Raw genomic sequence first — 22,198 nt, forward strand, 5'->3', positions numbered from 1 at the left:
GTCTGGTTTCATGTTCGACTCAAGCATTAAAAAGATTAAAAAAAAACCTCCTCATGACATCGATATACACAGTTGTATAACAAAATAATATGACCCACATGCTGACTAATCTTTATTTGGCCCTCATCTGTTTATTCTGGATTGTGAGTTTCTGTTCACGATCTGAGAAGAAAACGCAACACAAGCAATTGATTCTATCGTTTGTCTTTTTGAATCCTCTACCACTGATATGAGCTCTGAAACAGAAGTATCTTCCTCAAGATGGATAACTAATCCGTTTACCGTCTACCGCTTCTTGCCCCTTTTTTTACCTGACTTCCATTTGCCACGGGATTTGCCCCTGCCCCTGCCACGCCCCCGAGCACCACCTCCCTGCCCAGCCTTTCCCCTCCCGCCGGCTCGCCTGGGAGTCCGCCCCAGCTCTGCCTCCTTGAACTGGTTCTTGAAGTCGATCAGACACGGCGGGTTCTGCTTGAGGCTTCTGAATGCCTTGATGGGGGAGTCGCTGACGGCGATGTTGGAGACATCACGCCCACCTCCTCCTCCTCCTTCTTCACCAGCATCGAAAGGGTCATCCTCATCATCTTCATCGTACTCCTGCTCATCATTATCATCATCATCATCAGAGTCCAAGAGATATTCGTCGAGGGCACTTGGAGAATTCGGTCCGCTGACCACTTCATCAGATGATGAGATAGTCATAGTAGTTGAGGTGGCCTCATTCCTCCCATTGGCAGAAGATTTACCTGCAATGCAAACAAAACCAAACCAAACAAAAACAAAAACAAATGAAGCAGAGGCTAACTAAAATGAATAATTTTGCAAGACTGCTTGAATCCATTTTCAAACATCAGCATGCTGGACGGGTTACCATTTACTTCTGGGTAGATAGGCCAAAAATGGAGTGAGTACCGGTAACATTCTGTTTGGGATGGGAATTCATTCATACATGGGGACAGGAAGCAAGTGCAGTTAGTGCAAGAATACTAAAAAACACCACAAACATTACATGACAATTTTTCAAAGTAGAAAATATAAGGAAATCCACAGTCAATATGATGGCGTACAAAGTGTGATTCAATGTAAATGAACCATCGCTATTGACAAAGTTCATGTCATGGTGCATGTGACATAGACACATTTTGATGTCACTACATTTTTGACAGGACTTCTGCATTTCTCTACTCTCTGTCTCCAATCATATTTAAATGTTAGCGATTCTTCTTTGTTTATTCATTTTTTGTTGTTGTTCGTGCATTTTCATGTAAAGTGCAGATGATTTAAGCACAGTGCACTCCTGTTATAACAAAGTCCTCGGGACCAGCGATTATCTTTCGTTAAATTGAAATTTTGTTATAGCTGAAAAGTAAAGTACATAATGAAATAAAGATGATAATTTGGGGACCTGAATTTATACTTCAGTATATCAAAATTTTGTTATAACCATGTTCGTTACAACAGGAGTGCACTGTTGAAGGAAATAATTGTTTAATTAACAGGGCAAATACTACACTTACATGTACATCACAAAATTGATTTTAAAAAATGAATTCCAGCAAATACCAACACAACAACAAATACAAAGCAAGGCAAGCACTAAAATTCTGGAACTCAACAAAAGCCGAAAGACACAAGCTGCCTTGGAAACACTGAAGAACAATTGACAACACTCACTAGTGAAATACTTTCATGGAAGAAATTGTACCATGCACTACCACAACTACAATTAAAATGCAAGACCCTTTTGACACTGACTGTCACATAGATAATTTATCTCACTCATACAACTTACGCAGGTTGCATACAAAATGTCTACATCGCCCTTGTTACGCCAACAACACTAATAATCGTTTTTCTTTTTTCTTTTCAAATTAACACCACATTCCTATTTTTGCATCATTCAGATTTCAGATCATCATTCAGATCATAAGTTGTTTTTTTTTGTCCACAAACAAACAGGGAGAGGTGTGTGATACAAATGCAGTTGCCAAGTTGACAAATATCCTAAGTTTTGTGAACACTATACATTATGTCCAAAAAAAATTACAATCGAATTTTCGCATTTATAACTTCCAATTTGATTAAACTGTCTGAATGCTATTTCAGGGTCTAAAAACATAACGTCTTACCTATATTTTGCAGAAAATCCCATTCAATTTGGTTAAGTGGTCACAGAGAAATGTGGATTGTTGTAAAGCATGTCATGGGTCTGATTCTTCAAAGTTTAGCCTTGGATGCTCTTGGAACTACATATTAATGTGTGATAACAACTGACAGAATTTGGAAGGAAGGGATTCCTGACATTCTCTACAAAAAATCCTCATATTTCTTTGACCACTGAAGCAAACTGGATGGGGTTTTCTATAAAATGTGGGTAATAAGTTATAGTTTCATGTCCTGAAATTGTATTTGGATTGATTCACTATTTTCAAAGTTATTGTTGCGGAGGGTCCGTTGTCACTTTTTGGGGGGGACATACGGTACAGGAAAAGTAAGGTCTTTTAGATTGTATAACAAATGTAAACAGAGGAAAACTGACCAGAAATGAACATATTTTATTATTGGAAAATTGAGCAAAGAAAATGGGATTCCATCTATTAGTTTGATCACAATCTGATCAACATGAATGTCCCATTTTATGCTGCACCTACAACAACAGCAAGAAATGACAATTGCAGCTACCAGGAAAAACATCATAAGTTCTAAAATGACAGAGAGGTCTGTACAATGGCATGGTTACTTTGGTTACTAGGATGTTCAGCATCTACTACTGTAACAATCTCATGCCCAAATCCAGTTTTCAGTGGCAAATGTTAGCAAGATATAGTTTGTGACACAAACATTCCAACATCAAACTTGTATCACAAAGCATGCAAAGTTTTTGTTTTTTTCCTTCTGTTTTTTTCATGAGTGACAATCAAGACAGGAGCTGTGCAACATGCTTGCAAATCTGAATCTTTCTTATTTTGGTTCCATCCTCAAAACGAGATTCTTGCTAACCCTGGAGAGTGCATGGCATGGTCCTTTCCCCCAGGTATCCATCCCTCTAGAGTCTTTCTCCTTCACTCTCTTCTCCCAACACACCTCTGCCGCCACCGCCACTGCCGCCGCCACGAGAGGCGCTCTCCTGCCTCACTCCCAGCGGACGGCCTCTCCTTGCCCTGGGCCCCGGACCCACGGGGTGCTTCGTGCCCGCCACCAGCGACGACGTGGAAGCCGAGCCGGAGATGGCCTCCCCTTCTCTCTCTGCCTCGGCCGACGACGTCTGCTTCCTCGTCCTGGTGGCCCCACTGCCGCTGCTGGACTCCACCAGGCTGTTCTCGTTTTCCATGCGGTCCAGCTCACTCTGGACGTGGGTCTGGTAGAGCGACTTGGGGATGAACTTGCTGCAAATGAAACACTTCTCCTCCTCCTCCACCTCATCGTCGTCATCGTCATCATTGATGTTGATGGTCTCATCATCCTTGGAGTGGCTGATGAATTCCAAAATCATGTATACAACATTTTAATTACAAAAAGCAAATGTTTCCAATCAATTTATAGAGCAAACAGCATAGAGAACTACTGTATATGCCGAACATTTCGCGAGGTTTTTATTTTCGCAAATTTCGCGAGTCAGGAGTTATTTGCAAAATTAACAAGGAAAAGTAGAAATTACGCGGTGCGTAAAATATGTCCCCGCCGGAAGTAGTATTTAGTAGCAAAATGTACAATATCGGTAAAAAATAAAGGTCAAAGGTCAAAGAAGTCAAAGGTCAAAATTCTGTGTAGAAGTTTTGAAGCCCTCACCTAGTGCCATCACAAAAAGCAAATGGAATCAAAATCGGGTTAGAAATGGCGAAGGAGTAGCATTTTGTAGCCAATGTACAATATAGGTCAAAAATCAAGGTCAAAGGTCAAAGAAGTCAAAGGTCAAAATTCTGTGTAGAAGTTTTGAAGCCCTCACCTAGTGCCATCACATAAAGAAACGGAATCGAAATCGGGTTAGAAATGGCAAAGGAGTAGCATTTTGTAGCAAATGTACAATATAGGTCAAAAATCAAGGTCAAAGGTCAAAGAAGTCAAGGGTCAAAATTCTGTGTAGAAGTTTTGAAGCCCTCACCTAGTGCCATCACATAAAGCAAACGGAAGTGAAACTGGGTTAGAAATGGCAAAGGAGTAGCATTTTAGATGCTGGTGTCTTCCCAGATAAACTGAAAATAGCACGTGTAATACCTGTTTTTAAAAAAGGTTCTCAAGAGATTTTAAGTAACTACCGCCCAATATCTGTTTTATCTCTTTTTTCAAAGATTTTTGAGAAATGCATATATGTTCGTTTATTATCCTTTATCAAAGAGTGCAATATATTCACTTCAAACCAATATGGTTTTAGGGAGAGGCACTCCACTTCTCATGCTTTAATCAATTTTATTCAAAATGTGATGTGTGCAATAGAAAATGAGGAAATTTTAATCGGCATATTTTTGGATTTGAGTAAGGCTTTTGATAGTCTTGATCATGATATTTTACTTAGTAAGATGTATTTGTATGGCATAAGAGGAGTTGTTTTAGATTTGTTCCGCAGTTATTTATCCGACAGAGTGCAATATGTTGTTGTGGATGGTTTTCAATCTAAATCTAAAGAATTGAAGTGTGGAGTACCCCAAGGGTCAATCTTGGGACCTCTTTTGTTTCTTTTATATATGAATGACTTATGTAATACGTCTGAGGTTTTTAGATATATATTGTTTGCTGATGACACCAGTATTTTTATATCTCATAATGATCCCCAAACATTACAAACCATAGTCAATAATGAGCTAAGTATAATTTCTGAATGGTTGTATATGAATAAATTATCAGTAAATACAAGTAAAACACATTTTATGATATTCACCAATAGAAATGTTGATGTCAAGGATATTAGTATACATTTAGCAGGATCTGAAATTAAGCATGAAGTGTCTTTGCAATTTTTAGGAATCACAATTGATAATAAATTGACTTGGAAAGATCACATAAATATTATACGCAACAAAATTTCAAAAAATATTGGGATACTTTTTCGATTTAACTTTTTACCCACTGTTGTTCTTAAAAGGATATATAATGCAATTATTGCGCCTTTTTTTTTAATATGGTCTTTCTGTTTGGAGAAGTGCTGCAAATATATACATAGACAGACTTTTTAAACTACAAAAACGTGCAATAAGGGTTATAAACCATTCAACTTATTTAGCTCACACTTCACCAATTTTTAATTACCAAAAGATTTTAAAGTTGTACGACAGATATAAATATATTTTAGATAATCTTATGTTTCTATGGCATAGAAAGCTTTTACCCGATTCTCTGATGCATTATTTCACCTTAAATTGCAATATTCATTTATATTATACCAGAAACGCTAAGAATTTTCATATCCCAAAAGTAAGAACATCATTATTTCAGAAATCTGTGTTTTATCAAGGTCCGCTTATATGGAACTCAATACCAGATGATATTCGTAAAGTTACCTCTTTTAATGTATTCACACGAAAACTTAAAGTATGGTGAACGAGAAAAAAAAGGATGTTATTCATAAACAAGGTGATTTATACATTTCTGGAAAGCTTAAGTCTCTAGGAATATGAATAATTAACTTTCAGAAGGTGAAAACGTCTCCAGAACGATGGAGAGACGGTGTTTTTAGACCCTTTTAAGACCACCTGAACCCGATCTGACGGCGAAATTTTGGTGACCAAAATTATGACGTCACAAAATGTGCGCTTTGCTACCACTCCATCCACACAGTGGGCTCCGTCTATGGAGGGCCGTTGCGGACGTGGTTCGTTTGGGGCATATGTATGGAGAGGCAGTGTGCCCGTTTCCATGTATGCCACAAACGAGTTGTGTCCGCAGCGGCCTTCCATATCCTTCGCCTCTCCCTCGCTTCTTCTACCACTCCGACTTTGCCACTATCACTATCAGTGTCATTGTCACTGTCATCACTCAAGTCACTCTCGATGTCAAACTCAAAGTCTTTCCGTACAATAAAAGGTAAAAATTGGGCGTTTTAATGTCTCAGCCGAGAAAGCAGAGGCAACTAAAGACAGGTCAGATATTGCATCCGCTCACCAAGAAATACGTGCTTTATGAATGGCGGCCTAGATGTCCCGCTGCACTCGTAAAGGGTTTTGTTCATTTCGTGACGTCATATTTTAAGGCTCGAAAAAGATGGCTGTTCCGGAGCGAATATCGGTGAAGCAAATCAGTCAGTTTTAACTGGCGAATTCTCAGTGGCGCGAATATTTTTTAATAAGTCACGTTAAAAATCTGTTTTAGGAGACATTTCCCTCTGCTTTGACACCTTCTTCTATATGATTTTCTTGATTTTGATGTTTCGTTCACCATACTTTAAGGAGAATTTTATACAAAATTATAATTCCTAAGTTTTTGACATGCTTGGCTGGCAATACATGTATTCTATCTAAAGATCGTAACTCACTTTATTCGTATTGTCTTTGTAATGTAAATGTAGTGTATTGTATATCATGCTGTATTGCTTTATGTTTTGTCTTGCAACGGTATATCTGTTCATCTCATTTTTTTTTTTTTATAAATATGAAAAATTTACCACCAATGCATTTTTTAAAATGGATTTTCTGGGTCGGCCAGATTTTAAGGAAACTTAATTCCTCGTTGGCTGCTTCCCTTCAGCTTTATGTATTCCAAAGTTATGTTTTTTTCTCTGTGTCTGTCATGATTGCTCATCATTGTCTTTCTCTGTTGTTTTTATGCTGAATAAATAAATTCAATTCAAAAATAAATTCAATTCATTTTGTAGCAAAATGTTCAATGCAGGTAAAAAATAAAGGTCAAAGGTCAAAGAGTCAAAGGTCAAAATTCTGCGTAGAAGTTTTGAAGCCCTCACCTAGTGCCATCATATAAAGCAAACGGAATCGAAATCGGGTTAGAAATGGCGAAGGAGTAGCATTTTGCAGCAAAATGTACAATATAGGTCAAAAATCAAGGTCAAAGGTCAAAGAAGTCAAAGGTCAAAATTCTGTGTAGAAGTTTTGAAGCCCTCACCTAGTGCCATCACATAAAGCAAACGGAATCGAAATCGGGTTAGAAATGGCGAAGGAGTAGCATTTTGCAGCAAAATGTACAATATAGGTCAAAAATCAAGGTCAAAGGTCAAAGAAGTCAAAGGTCAAAATTCTGTGTAGAAGTTTTGAAGCCCTCACCTAGTGCCATCACATAAAGCAAACGGAATCGAAATCGGGTTAGAAATGGCGAAGGAGTAGCATTTTGTACCCAATGTACAATATAGGCCAAAAATCAAGGTCAAAGGTCAAAGAAGTCAAAGGTCAAAATTCTGTGTAGAAGTTTTGAAGCCCTCACCTAATGCCATCACATAGAGCAAACGGAATCGAAATCGGGTTAGAAATGGCGAAGGAGTAGCATTTTGAAGCAAAATGTACAATATAGGTCAAAGGTCAAGGTCAAAGGTCACAACTGAAATTCTGTGTAGAATTTTCAAAGCTCCCATGTAGTGCTATCATATAAAGCAAACAGAATCAAAATTGGCTCATGAATGACAGAGAAGTAGCAAATTGAACATTTTGATCACACACGGACGCACGGACAGACGGACACACACACGTATGGAGCCCGTTTCATAGTCCCCTGCTCGAACTCGTTCGGCGGGGACAAAAACCCGCAAAAATATTGACTCTCATCCCGATGTGGATGTGATGTACGCATGTACATTTCTCTGTTCAGTACAGGACTCCACGATCGCGAATTTAACCACTCGCGAAATTGGCGGGAATTCCCGATTCGCGAAAATTTAGACTCGCGAAATATATGGCATATACAGTATACCATACGTATCACAGTGTCTCCACCTAGTTCACCAGAAACTGCTGTCCCTCCTGTGTCACTGCTTTTTGACAAAAAAGAAACCAACCCTAATAATCATCATTCAGGTGAAGGTCAAGTTCTTTATTGGCAACATGATAGGCATTACCAAAGTTTATTTTTAGAGTAAGATTCCTGCTTTGGAGAGATTACAGGTAAATAAGTTTGTCCACCTTTCTTGACAAGAAACTGACTTTCTTGAAGATCTGGCGGGTCTTTCCACTGGAATGTGTTAAACAATGTGCAGCATATCCCAATAATCATTTAATACATCTGAATACCATCCCAACTGCAAACTCATTGAGCGATCGTGAAGTTTCCACAGCATACCTCTTGTTTGGCAGCTTTGCCCGTTTTGCAGCCAGGTGACCCCTATTGGATGTCCTGGAAGGTGGGAAGGAACTCATTTTGATCTCGTTTTTGCGCAACATCTCGTAGACGGTATTGTCAAAGTGGCTCATGCTGCCGACACTGGAAGTGGGGCTGTCACTTGTGCCTTCTGAGCTGGGGAATGTGCGCTTCCTAGCCGTGCTGGAAAAAAAATTTGACACACTCAAAATAATTTGTGTAATAAAAAGATTCTTTCTTTTTTTGTTGGGGGGGGGGGGGTTGTACTAACAAAACTATCAATAAATTGTTCTGAAGGATTGATTATGCAGTAAATACATCTTTATCCTGTTTAGAGTGGCACTTTGTAGGGCAGTCATACAGAAAGATATCTACACAAACCTGCTGAAGATGAATTTTCTAAAATGAAACATGGTAGTTAGGTAAATTTGCAGGTATTGAGAGAGAGAGCAAGAAAACTATAGGCTGTGGGAACCAAAGACACCATTTGAGACAGAGGAAATAAAAACAGTATGTTTTTTTTAAAGATAATGACTGTTTTATTGTGGAAATTCTGGTATAAGAAATACAGTCAACATAATCGGGACTGAGAAAAACACGTCGACTTACGCGAAAGTCGACTTACACGTAAGTCGACATTTTGTCGACTTATAAATGAAAACTAATTTCCCCTATACAGAGTAAGATCACAATGCTGATCGCTACCCAAATCTTACTCCTTTTGCCGCCAAAACATACCTACTGAAATTAGCAACAATTGTTGTAGTTCATGCATAAATCTCACGCGGATTAGTAACGGCAACGCAAAATTCCGGACAGATTTTGAGGGATCGGAAACCTGGGCCCGTTTCTAGACACTGTACGTTTTAAATTTGATTTGAAAAATCAAACACATATTCCCCAAATTGCATGCAACTTTGCAAGTTAAATTCAAGTGCGTTGCTGCGAAGATATGCGTGTGAATTCGTATGATTCTGTCGAGATAATTTTTCAGTGCCTACTGAGTTGAAATAGGATGTGTTATTTTCCTTCCCTAAGTCGCCATATTTGTTTTGCTTAAATTTCTATTGCCACACTCTGAAAATGAATTGTTCTCGTGCTCCAATTCGCAACAATTATCGCTCTTTACGGCACGGGCCAGTCTGAAATAAAAAGAAGAAGAAAAGTTTGTTAATCCAAAAACGGCATCTTTCGGATTACTAACCTTCGTAAAAACAAATCTCTTTCCATCGTCGGACTAACTTAACTTTGGACTGAGATTTAAAGGGGATGGCTAGTAACTGATCAGTGGGAATCAGTGGGAATGCTGGAGGGTGATTGTTCCAATCCTTGTGGGATTCATTTAAGAGTACATTATATGTCTATTGTTGTGTGAAAATTATTTGCTTCAGAATGGTCTCATATTCACGTAATGTGCAGTTTAATGTTTCCAGGTAAGCGTGCCTGGTCAGTGACGGGGCATTAATCTGCACATTACTTGGATATGAGACCGTTCTGAAGCAAATAATTTTCACACAGCAGTAGATAAATAATGTACTCTTAAATGAATCCCACAAGGATTGGAACAATCATCCCTCAGCATTCCCACTGATTCCCAGTGATCGGTTACTAGCCATCCCCTTTAAACCTTCGGCATAGTGAACTGTAACAATAATTTGCTACTATTTTTTCATTGACATTTCATAAAGCAGCATGCATTTCGGTAGTTTGAAACGTGTAGATGTTGCGATGTCTTTCCCCTGCTAGTGCAGACTAAGTTCGGTCACGGCGAAAGTTCCGTTACGAAATAAAAAAAATAATGCAAGTCTTTTCAACAATAACACACTTCCGTATAGATTTTTATGCATTTAAACGCAGTTTCTAGTTTCGAACAAAAACCGCAAGTCTTTTCTTCAACGCTCTTGCGTTTTAAATACAGCGTTGCTTGTGATTTGATGGACTTGCATTTGCTTTTTAGGAATTGCGTTTAAACGCAATTGAGTTTAAGTTTCTAACAATTTTCTAGTTTCGGATGATTATCAAACGCAAGTCTTTTCAGCGTTCCGTGTGATTTGATGGACTCGCATTTGATTTTCGGGGTTGCGTTTAATTTTTAATTTTGCGTACGAAATAAAAAAATAATGCAAGTCTTTTCGACAATAACACACTTTCGTAGATGTTTAGAGATGCGTTTAAACGCAGTTTCTTATAGTTTCATAAAAAACCTGTAAGTCTTCTCTGCAACGCTCGTGTTTGAATACAGCGTTGCGTATGATTTGATGGACTTGCATTTGATTTTTAGAATTGCGTTTAAACACAATTGAGTTTTTTTTTTTTAAGTTCCCTACAATTTTCTAGTTTCGTATGATTATCAAACGCAAGTCTTTTCAGCATACCGTGTGATATGATGGACTTGCAATTGCATATGATTTTCAGAGTTGCGTTTAATTTTTAATTTTGCGTACGAAATAAAAAATAATGCAAGACTTTTCAACAATAACGCACCTCCATAGATGTCAAGAGATGCCTTTAAACACAGTTTCTAGTTTCTTATGAAAACCGCATGTCTTCTCTGCAACGCTTTTGCGTTTGAATACAGCGTTGCACGTGATTTGATGGACTTCATTTGATTTTTAGAGTTGCGTTTAAACGCAATTGAGTTTCAGGTTCGTACAACTATTTTTCTAGTTTCATATGATTATCAAACGCAAGCCTTTTCGGCAACGCACTTGCGTTTATGTGCAAAGTTGCTCGTGACTTGATACACCTGCATTTGATTTTTAGTTGCATTTAATTAAATGTACAATGTAGTTGCATTTTAATTAATTTTCTAAAAACGGGCCCAGGTTTCTATTTTAGCTTCAGAATAATTAACGTTCGAATATTCGGATAAACGGAAACACCTATTTCATGTTCTGATAATGATTCTCTACTAGGACCTATAGGTGTACAAAATTTGTGAGTTTTGAGAATAACGAGCAGGAGAAAAGGGGGAAAGTGAACTGCTTTGGGTACTACATGTAACTCTCCAATGTAAATGAGTGTATGCCCTTTCTATTCTGGTGTACAAGACAATGGACGCATGGCGCAAACGCTACTGCGCCGTACACTAGCCAATCACCGAGTAGAAATGCTGCGAATCGGAGCGGGAAAACAATTCTTTTTCAGAGAATGGCGATAAGATTTTGAGCGAAAAAATTATGTCGACTTAGACAAGGGGATTAACACATATTTCAGCTCAGTTGGCACTCAAAAATCAGGTCGACTTACGCGAGTTGTCGACTTATAAATGTCGACTAAGACGAAGACATTTTCAAGGAATAACAAAGGCAAAAATCAGGACTTTTTAATCGTGTCGACTTAAGCGAGTTGTCGACTTATGCGATGTCGACTCAAGCGAGGTTTACTGTATGTGCACTGATAACTACGGTCTATTGACATGATTGGGGACATTTCATAACCTAATATGATTGGGCAATACATTTGAACAGGACATGAAACTTCTCGTTATATTTCTCCATCTGATTCATAGCTTGATTTGCAAACAATCTCTATCAAAACTTAATAGGCACATGACCACTATTTTGTTTGTACGTTTGTTTGTTTCTTCAGGGATGTCCTATCAGCCCAAATCCAGCCTCTCAGATATTGAACACACACAAAACAAACACATGAAAAAAAAAACCAACCAAACAAACAAACAGAAATGCCTCCAATATGCACAAAGATTGGGAATATGATGCGAGGCATCTAACAGAAACTCATTCTAACCGGTACTGGTGTCCACTTCCGCCTGGTCTCATCTCAGTGACGGTCACTTTCTCCCCACCATCCTCGTCCTCCGAAGATGTGCGGTCCAGCATCTCCATCCTTGCTGCCATCTCCTCCTTAGAGTCCAGGGGGCGAGAGGTGGCACTCCTCGCCCCTCTGGTTGATGGAGCCCCTCTGGGCGGAGTCACTGGTACGACAGAGGAAGATTGAATTGTTTGTAGCCATCAATCTTTGCTGACTTGCATTGCACTAGAGGCCAACACCGACTTTCCCGAAAGGGTGTTTTCTGGTAATGTGTCTTTCCATTTCATGATACAACATTGAATACAGGCCTCAATGAAAGTGAGCAAAATAGAGGCAATTCTTAAGACACTGCTTTAAGTTATTAATTTTGAGTGATTGACTATCACGTAAATGTTAATAATTATTGTAAACCCTAGGAACTGAAAATCCTGATGTGTTGTCTCTTTCCATTCACAGGCTCTTTAATGAGTAAGCAAATGTTGATTCTCGCAAAATTGATGAATTACTAAAATGACTTTGTCTCTGACAAAGTTACAAAATGCAAAACATACACAAGCTTTTCTCTTTCTCCTAATACCCACAAATTTCACATAACAGCTTGTTAATTAGATGTTTACATGCGATCTCCACAAATATTTACTACTCTCCTTTTTTTTTAATCAATTCACATAATTTGCTGTACTTCTACTTTTATTGCTATGACCTAACACCTATGCTCTACTATAAAAATTCTTCAGAAATTCAAAGCAGGTATGACTCCAAGAGATCTACCACCATGTCTTCGTGTTCTGGTAAGATGAGTACCTGTATTTTGGACAGGGCCTTCGCACCCTGACGCATGCACCTCTATGACGTTCAGCGGGAATGTGTCGCCACAGAGGGGACAAGGGATGCCGCCACTCCCAGTCTCCACATCCCTACTGGCTGCCTCTCCCTCTCTCTCCTCCCTCTCCTCCACCTCCTCCTCCTCGTCCTCCTCCATCTCTGCATCCGCCTCCTCGGCAGCTCCAGCTTCATCACCTTCCTCCCCATCAGCCTCTCCGTCTCGCTCCTCTGTCTCTGTCCCCTCCCTCTGATCACTAGCCCTCTCCTCTCCCTGCTGGAGTTGCTGCTGCTGCTGCTGCTGTTGGTCCTTCTCCTCGGTGATCAAGGGATCACCTCTGGTACCAGACGGGCCATCATCTGCCTCCTGAAGGTTTCAAAGACACAGGTTCATCACCCAACATGTAGCTGCATCAGACATTTTTCCCTTGTAAGTTGAAGGTGACATGTACAACCTTCCCAGACTTCTGGTTTAGTAAAATCATTGCTCAACATCTACAACTGGGTAGCAAAAGATCTTTTACTCTGCAACGATAAATTGGCTGAGAATGCAATAGTCAGAAGAGGCCATCCTTTTCAACAGCAAACCGATAAAAACAAAATAGGTTGCTTGAAGTATTTCATGTTGTTAAATAAAACGGGGTGTCTTACTCCACTACTCAAAAATATGCTTCCCTGCCCTGCCTTCTTACGTTTTTGGTCCCTTACAACTTAATCACTTACAACAATCTACCACACTTATTAACTTACCATGCTTAGCACATATATTAAACTTTAAAGGCTGTCAGAGTGATTACATCCTTATGACTGTATGTCAAAATAATTCAAGTTCTTGACTAAAATAGAGTCCCTTACTGCATTATGCAGGATTACATTAAGAAACTTGTGATTGAGAACTTAAAACTCAGCAATCTACGCTGATGCATGGGAAGGGCAAATGAGGGAAAGGGAATGTTTCTATCAGCCAAGGAGGTGGTGTCATCAACACTTACATTGTCTGCAAGTTCTTGAGACGTCGTTCCTTCTGCTGCTTCATTACTTCTAGATGAGAGAAGTGGCTGGCTGTTATCTGCTTCCTCCTCGTCATCTTGCCTCTCCTCTTGATCGCCCTCTGGAGGAGTCAGATCACTGACCCTTTCCCCTCTGGCATCACTGGTCTCATCCAACCGGTCACTACCGTTGACCGGTCCACTGTTCCCCACCGATCCTTCATCCTCATCATCACTGGCTGCAGCGGTCCTGCCATTGGCACTAGCCTCAGGCAACCTGTTCACACTGCTGCTTCCAACTTCGGCAATGCCGTTTCCATCTCCGTCATTGCCCAATCTCTTTAGCCTACATCTGTAATGGAGCATTCGTCTCTCCTCAAAGCTCTCGCTCTCCAGAGATGTAGCGTTGGCGCGGCTTCCTGTGTCACTGCCCTGCTCAACATGGTTTGTAGAGGTGGCATGATTTCTAGCCTCACTGGCCACTGTGTCTGCACTGAATTCCGCAGTGGGTTCATTTGATGGGCGGGTCCCAGATGTGGACACGTCCCTATCTAACCTGCTGACAGTTGCCTCAAGCTTAACTTCCCTGTCAGGCACAGTAGATGAAACACCAGAAGCACTCTCTGTTGCTGCTTCAGCCATCCCTGGATCCTCGGGCCTCAGCCTCGGAGATGATGGCTGTGGACTTTCCATCTTGTCCCGGTTGTGGATGGTACGGGGCGAGCAGAGGCCAATCTTTCTCACGGGCACTGACAGCTGCCTCACCAGTCTGCTGCTGGACTGCCCCCCAAACACAGGTGATCTGGAGGAGTCCCCTGACAAGGCTTCACTATGGGAGACCCTTGGTGAGACAGCTGCCGTGAGCGGAGTCCTTGGGCTGGTGTTTTCAACCACCAACTCAACATCAGTATCACTGTCGTCTGATGCTGATTGTCTTCTCCTGTTCTCTCTCCTGGCAGTCATGTTGGCCTTGCTCCGCCATCCCCCTCCCGCCGGAGAGCCACTGGTGTTCCCCAAAGGCTTCACTTTAGTAACCAACATCCTTGAGCTGGTCACCTCATCGCCTAACCTCACAGCACTGGAGTCATTTTCACCAATTCCATTCACATCGCTACCTACATTCTTGAATCTTCCGTCCGCTTTATTCATTTTGGATGTAACATTTCTCAGCTCCACACATGGGGTGCTGGCTGTGGCAGCCGCAGTCGAGCACTCCGCTTCCATGGGGACGGCCCAGTTTGTGGGCTTGGGCTTGGGTTTGGCAAGAACTCCGCGAGTGTCTCTTTGATCAGAACCCTTTGGCACTTCCTCCAGACCACTACCATTGTCCTCTTCGTCTGAATATTGCCACTTGAAAATTTTCTGTCCCCGCTTCCTATGCACAATGGTGTCCTTCACATGTGGTCCTGTGATGACTGGCTTCCCAAAGTCAATCCTGCGCCTCTGTAGGGCCTGGGCCTTGAAGAGTCTCAGCTTGTATTGGCAGAACAGTTTCAATATGACTGAGGTGTAGGAACTTGGTAGGACCTCAGGTGGTAGCAAGAAAGGGCTTTTGTGAGTAGGCTGGAAGGAGGGATGATGAGATTAAATTCAAACAAAATATAATTTGCTACTTCATTAAGTACTACAAATTTTGAGGGGAAAAAATGTGTTATCATCCATAGCTCATTACTTTCAGGTAACAAGAATGTGCCTGATAAAGACATTAACAAAGAACTAATATCTGTGCAGGTGGAGCAAGAGGTCTGTTCACACAGCTGCATTCTCAAACATAAAATAGATAAAATCTGATCCTATGAAAAAAGTTTGGCAAACAATTTGGGCTCATTTTAAAAAGAGAACTGAAATCACTACAATCGCAGTATGATTTACCACAGGAACCACTCTAATGATTCAGAGCTAATTGGTTGTTGCTCAGCTTCTGCTGGGGTATCTGCAACTGTTGCAGATTGTAGTTGTTGTCCTGTCCTTTTAATACAAAATAGGGTCAAGAATCTATAGTATTTATCATTAACATTAACGAGCACACTTGTGCACTAATGTCTGTGTTCTTATGCATGCAGTTGAGAGCTAAACATGTTCATATGTAATTTCTATACATTATAACAAAATGTGACTATCCTAAAATAGTGTAATTAGAACCAATTCACAATAATGCAGGAATACAAAGGGCAGCCCATCTCTGACATTGTCAACTGCCTGTAAATAAAAAAAAAAAATAAAAAAAACCTGTTTTTTTCTAAATTTCATTAAATGAGAGACATAGAATGGGTGTCATTCCATAGCCAACATCAACTGTTTCCACCTTTCTGAATTTCAACTGAAGACATTCCTAAATTGAGAGGGAATAATGGTCTGCACTCACCTTCCTGCTCACAGCATGAAGCCAAGACAGCAGCCAATGGAACATAGAAGAAAGCAAGCAACAAAAAGGTTTGTTTGTTTTGTTGTCGATTTGTTTGTTTGTCTGTCTGCTTGATTTTGATCAAAATCTTGGGTCTGCTATCTTCATACATTCACTATCATCATCAACATCATTGTCTTTTTTAATTACTGTAAAACGAGGGATGTTCTTGTGCATTTTTATTTCGCGAATTTTGCGAGCGCAAAGATTTGTGAAATTAGAATGAACGCAAAAGTTCTTGTCTACACTATATGCATTGAACGCCAGTGGCAATTCGCGAAAATTTCATGTCACGAAAAAGGCTGTCGGCTCCAATTCACAAAAGTTTCATGCCGCGAATATATCATGTTTTACAGTACGTTTCTAAAATCTGCATCATCATCATAATTCAAATTGAGATGGGTAAAGAGTGGGTATGACTGCAAAAGTGTTATGCTAAAAAACTTTTGAAGCAAAATTTGGCTGGCAAGCACCTTGAGGCCACTCACCTGCAATCAACCAGTGGAGCTCCAGCCCCATCGGGAAAGCGCTTGGGGAAGTCGATGAAGCCGGCCTCCTGGGATTGACCGCTGTCACTTCCCCCACCTCCCATTTCCTCCTCCTCCTCATCATCACTGCCATCCACCTGCACCTCCACGTCTGACCCCGAGTGACCGCCGATCTCACTGTCCTGTTCCTTGCCAAGTCTGGGAGCCTTAGGCTTGCTCTCGCTGCCACTGGCAGACCTGCGACGGGAGCCTTCTGCCTCCTCCTCCACCGATTCCTGGTCTCGTTTTCTCTTGCGGAGACTCAGTCTTGTCCGTCTATTTTCCAAAGTGGGACTTTGATTGGAGAAAAAATAAAGATGACTTACTGGTACATTTAAGTCTGCCAATTTAACAGTATTTTCAGCCACACAATGTTGTGACTTAGTGTAAGCAAGGCTTTGACATACCTGATAATGCCATGATACTAGCAATTCAAAGATATTCAAAAGTTCCATACTAAAGTTAGTGACAAAGACATTTTATATGAGCACTTCTGCTGTATAAAACATAATTGTCTTCTTAAAGCCCATATCAAAACTGAGACGATATTAAAGTTTGCATAGAAATGTAGATCTCTAAGTTTTGAATAAGCTGGTGTGATTTTGAAGACAAAAATTTTGTAAATTGCTTTATTTTCAAGAGTAAGATAAGGTGGATATTTTGTTTTGCTATCGGTCCCTTACCATCACCATTTATCTTTTAAAGTTTTCACAATTATTCAATCCACCTGAATTTTTGTCAAATATTCATCTAAAGTCTGCAAAATGTGTTGTCTGGCATGTACACACTTTTCATTTACAGTACATGCCCAGAACTACAACATGAATTGCATTGATGTCTCCGATCTGCACGTGTCTCACAACTAAAGAAATTGATGCAGGAGACTCACTTAAAATGGCAACAAACTAATTCAACCATCAGAAAACTATTATGGATTATAAAGACAAAACCGAAACTTCCAAAACAATGACAAAGCCTTGCTAAGACACTGCCCCCAGCTTTCTTGCAATTATTTGGAACACATATTTCCTGCAATACGAGATGATTCTGCATCATAACTAGCTTACAGCATAACCATTCAAATCTCACAATCTTCATCACGAAAGATACTGTTCATTGTTTTTCCAATGATCATCTGTTCTCTTTGAATTTGTGGTAAGTCTTCATTCAGTGGTAAAAAGTGGGTCCAACTTCTTGGCCCACTTCAGACTCTTGCAAATGCAATGATATTGCAATTATAAATCAGAGAGCTATCAATCTAATTCTCATATCCTCTGATAAGTCTGAATATAATGAATGAGAACTTTAGATATAATTGTAGACATATTTGGTTACTTCAGCTACTTTTTTTTCATCCAAATCCTTTCACATTTATTTAATTATTTTTCACACAGGCAAACAAACAAACAAACAAACCAAGGCCGGCAAAAATTTTAACCTCCTTGGCGGAGGTAATGTGTATTTACGTAGACCACTTAAGCCTCTCTTACATCCCGTCGTGCGTGTTTAGAGATCGTGCGGACTCAGAGTTCCTGTCAGGCGTGGAGTTATCGCAGGGTGAAAATTAAATCGGATGGGAAGCATGTAGTAAGTACTTAAAATGGCATTGTACCGGTTTTTTTATTTTTTTATATGTTGTTCTTTTAATTCTAAAAGACCCAGCGGTGCAAACAGAATCAAAATTTCATAACGATTTAGCCCGTAATTTCATGTTAAAAATTGAACTTTTTGGGTGAGAATTATGCTAATGAGCTGACGAGCCCGGATGTCGTGACGTCACAGGAGCCAACTATATCACTGATTACAAGCTCTCGCATACGCGTGCGTTAAATCGTACCGAGTAGCAGATGACGCTTAGCCCAATTTAGCTAGCAGGCGGCACTTGTGTACTGTCCTATTCATGCAGCTGTCTCAAATTTCGCTGAACCAAATCGCACCAAAATTACAGGATATACTTCTAAGCTATTTCAAAATACTGTCTTATATTTGAACGAAATCGGTAATCGAGAAGTATCAATATTGACGCCGACTTTCAAGTCGTCACTCAAAAAAACTCACTCTTCGCGAGAGATCATGGCAAACGCGACATGCACAATCTAGAACTGAAGTTAGCCGACTAGTACTTTGCGAATGGGGAATTTACGCGGGAACTAAACTAAAAAATGTCATGATTTTGGCAATTTGTGTGATTTACGAACTATATTTTTCATTCGACTAAGCTCAAATAATTTATGAATTGATTTTTTGCAGATACCTTACCTGCAAAATTCAGCACAAAAACAACAGGGCCTGCAGCACAAGGGCCTAGATCTAACGGCAACGCTAGACCTTGGAGTCTGGACTTTCGTCTGGACTTTCTTCAAGTTCTGGCAGCAGGGGTATGTATACTATAACGTTTACGCCGTGCCTATTAGCGCTGTGCATGTACAGCTGTCGACGGGGCGGCGAGTGAGTGTAGGGGCCTGCTCATCAAGACTTGAACTGCCACGTAACGTTAGAATCTACTCGGTCCTTGACTGCTCACTAGTCCTAGTCCTAGTTCTAGTCTAGAGTCTATGTGTACTGGGTGCCGTTTTCTTCTAACTAGGCGTAAACCGTGATTGCCGTTGACTATCACTCAGTCCTCATCTTCGTTAGATAAGTTTGAACTGTCGCACCATTATCGCTCATCATCAATGCATTCAACGTTACTTACACACAGTTTTCTATGGGCAGCACGTTCGGACAATGATGCCAATTTCATTTTGCATATCTGGAATATTCCCCACAAATTTTATCTAAATAAAAAGCTTTTGAAGAGATTCCTTTTAAAAATTAATTAATATTGTTTAACATGTTTATTTCAGCTCCATAATGCAATTTTATTAAATAACAGTTTTTGCAGTACTTCATGTGTGATTTAATCAGTAAATTGACATGTGTACTTCGTTTGGCTAAAGTCGGAGGGTGGCACCTGTGACGTATGCCAAATTGTGTGGATCGTTCCTTGGCTTGCTCGTTTTCATTTTTTTTCAAAAAATCATTACAGGCTTATCCTGGGTTTTAGAATCCTCTCTTTCCAGTTAGAGGCATCAAAAAAAATAGATTAGAATTATCAGACAATTAGAAAAAGTCAGTACAGTTTTCTTTTAATGAGTGGGTGTGTCTTGCTCAAAAAGTGAGGCCCGCAAGTGGTCTGTACGCCTTTTTGGAAGTAGGAAGAAGTAAGGAGCATGTAAGATCTCTACTTCTGTCGCACCCAACGAGTGGGATAATTGTGCGTGAATTGCAAGTGAAGCGTACGTTTTCAGAAATCGTACTTACGAAGTAAGAGAAACGTAAGAGAAACGTAAGAAGCACGGAAGTGTTAAGCAAGACAATCGTGCGTCAAATTGGAAGAACGCACGGATAATCGCAATAATATAAAAGGGTGCACTGAGTCTCTTCATCATTCATGTGGACTCACTGCAGAAAATATCGACGAGGAACGCAAAGCACGCTGTCCATATCAGCTTTTATATAGGAGCACGATGCACCTAGGCATGTCTCAACATTGTACTTCTAACGCACTTTTTACTGTGCTGATCACGTTCGTCGTCTGAGTGTAACGTACTTCACAAGTACGGTAGTAGTACTCACCACGCATTTTGGAAGTAGGTAATACGCACGGAGGAAGTGCGCTCACCCCCTTTTGCTAATACGTACATTGAAAGCAAGTGCAAAGTAAGAGCCTCTTGCGTGGTAAGTACGCCTTCGTGGGAAAATACCCCCAAAAATTGTTGCATGTTTTGCCTGCGTAACACGCTAGCCTATCGAACTTAATCAGTACTTTTGTCTTGCATACTCCGAGCGTGCCCCACGCGTGCTAATTGTCGCAGCCAGGTCGTAGCGAAAAACTGGCTGGCCAGTTTTCAGGCTGCGTGCTATGCGTCGTGTTTGCGACCACCAAAAAAAGTACTTTCCACTTGTGTGCATCGCACTACTTGGCCCATTTTTGGGACGCAAACCACTCGTAGGAGCACGCACAACCGGATGTAAGAGAGCCTTTAATATAACAAATACTGCCTGTCCGGTGATCAGGAGGTCGTAGGTTCGAATCCTGCTCGAGTATGTACGCCCATGATTTTTTATCATGGCTACTACTAAAACACTGATCAATTCAGTGCTTATTTACGTCGATGTGGGGCAATTTGTCAATCAGTTGCAATGAAAACATCTCGACGGAAGAATTTCATGAATTTGAATAACAAAGCAGTACCCGCTGCATGCTATAAGGATTAGAACCAACACTTGCTGTCGGGCGAAAGCTCGGTGGTCTAGTGGAGATGACGCCTGTCCGGTGATCAGGAGGTCGTAGGTTCGAATCCTGCTCGAGTATATACGCCCATGATTTTTTATCATGGCTACTACTAAAACACTGATCAATTCAGTGCTTATTTACGTCGATGTGGGGCAATTTGTCAATCAGTTGCAATGAAAACATCTCGACGGAAGAATTTCATGAATTTGAATAACAAAGCAGTACCCGCTGCATGCTATAAGGATTAGAACCAACACTTGCTGTCGGGCGAAAGCTCGGTGGTCTAGTGGAGATGACGCCTGTCCGGTGATCAGGAGGTCGTAGGTTCGAATCCTGCTCGAGTATGTACGCCCATGATTTTTTATCATGGCTACTACTAAAACACTGATCAATTCAGTGCTTATTTACGTCGATGTGGGGCAATTTGTCAATCAGTTGCAATGAAAACATCTCGACGGAAGAATTTCATGAATTTGAATAACAAAGCAGTACCCGCTGCATGCTATAAGGATTAGAACCAACACTTGCTGTCGGGCGAAAGCTCAGTGGTCTAGTGGAGATGACGCCTGTCCGGTGATCAGGAGGTCTTAGGTTCGAATCCTGCTCGAGTATGTACGCCCATGATTTTTTATCATGGCTACTACTAAAACACTGATCAATTCAGTGCTTATTTACGTCGATGTGGGGCAATTTGTCAATCAGTTGCAATGAAAACATCTCGACGGAAGAATTTCATGAATTTGAAAATACTGCCTTGTCTATCATTGTAGTCTAACACTTGACAGTTTCTTGGAGTAAATTTCCCAAGACATCGGGGAAATACATAGTCTCTTGGGAAAAATATAACTCCCACTGGGATGTCAAGTGTTACATTACACCTCCAAAAAGGCAATATCTGTACAACATCATACACTTCAGAGCTGCTGATGCCTATTTTGCATGTATGCACATCGCTCCCATACTCAGAACTCGCATAACCGGAGGGTATTATTTTGGTGGGTTGTTAAATTTGTGAATTTTTGGGACTTGAGAAATGACTCTAACAAAAACCCCCCATGAAATATTCAGCATCACAAGTACCTCAACAATTCTTACCTTCTGTCTTCAAGGTCTTGACTGGGTGTGGTCACAGGTAGCTGATACTGCTCCTTTTGAAAGAGAACACGGAATG

The 22,198-nt window shown here is 40.5% G+C and overlaps 1 protein-coding gene across 1 annotated transcript in view; it reads right to left on the reverse strand.

Moving 5' to 3' along the window:
* Nucleotides 1–285: 285 nt before the first annotated feature.
* Nucleotides 286–22,198, reverse strand: part of LOC140241431 (uncharacterized) — a 32,496-nt gene continuing 10,583 nt past the window's right edge. Inside the window, 8 exon segments of the mRNA XM_072321161.1 lie at nt 286–746; nt 3,085–3,473; nt 8,215–8,415; nt 11,983–12,169; nt 12,811–13,195; nt 13,821–15,380; nt 16,706–17,042; nt 22,123–22,175. Of these exon segments, the coding sequence (XP_072177262.1) occupies nt 286–746; nt 3,085–3,473; nt 8,215–8,415; nt 11,983–12,169; nt 12,811–13,195; nt 13,821–15,380; nt 16,706–17,042; nt 22,123–22,175 (3,573 nt within the window).

This window comes from Diadema setosum, chromosome 18 (genome assembly GCF_964275005.1).
Source record: "Diadema setosum chromosome 18, eeDiaSeto1, whole genome shotgun sequence".
Classification (NCBI taxonomy): Eukaryota; Metazoa; Echinodermata; class Echinoidea; order Diadematoida; family Diadematidae; genus Diadema; species Diadema setosum.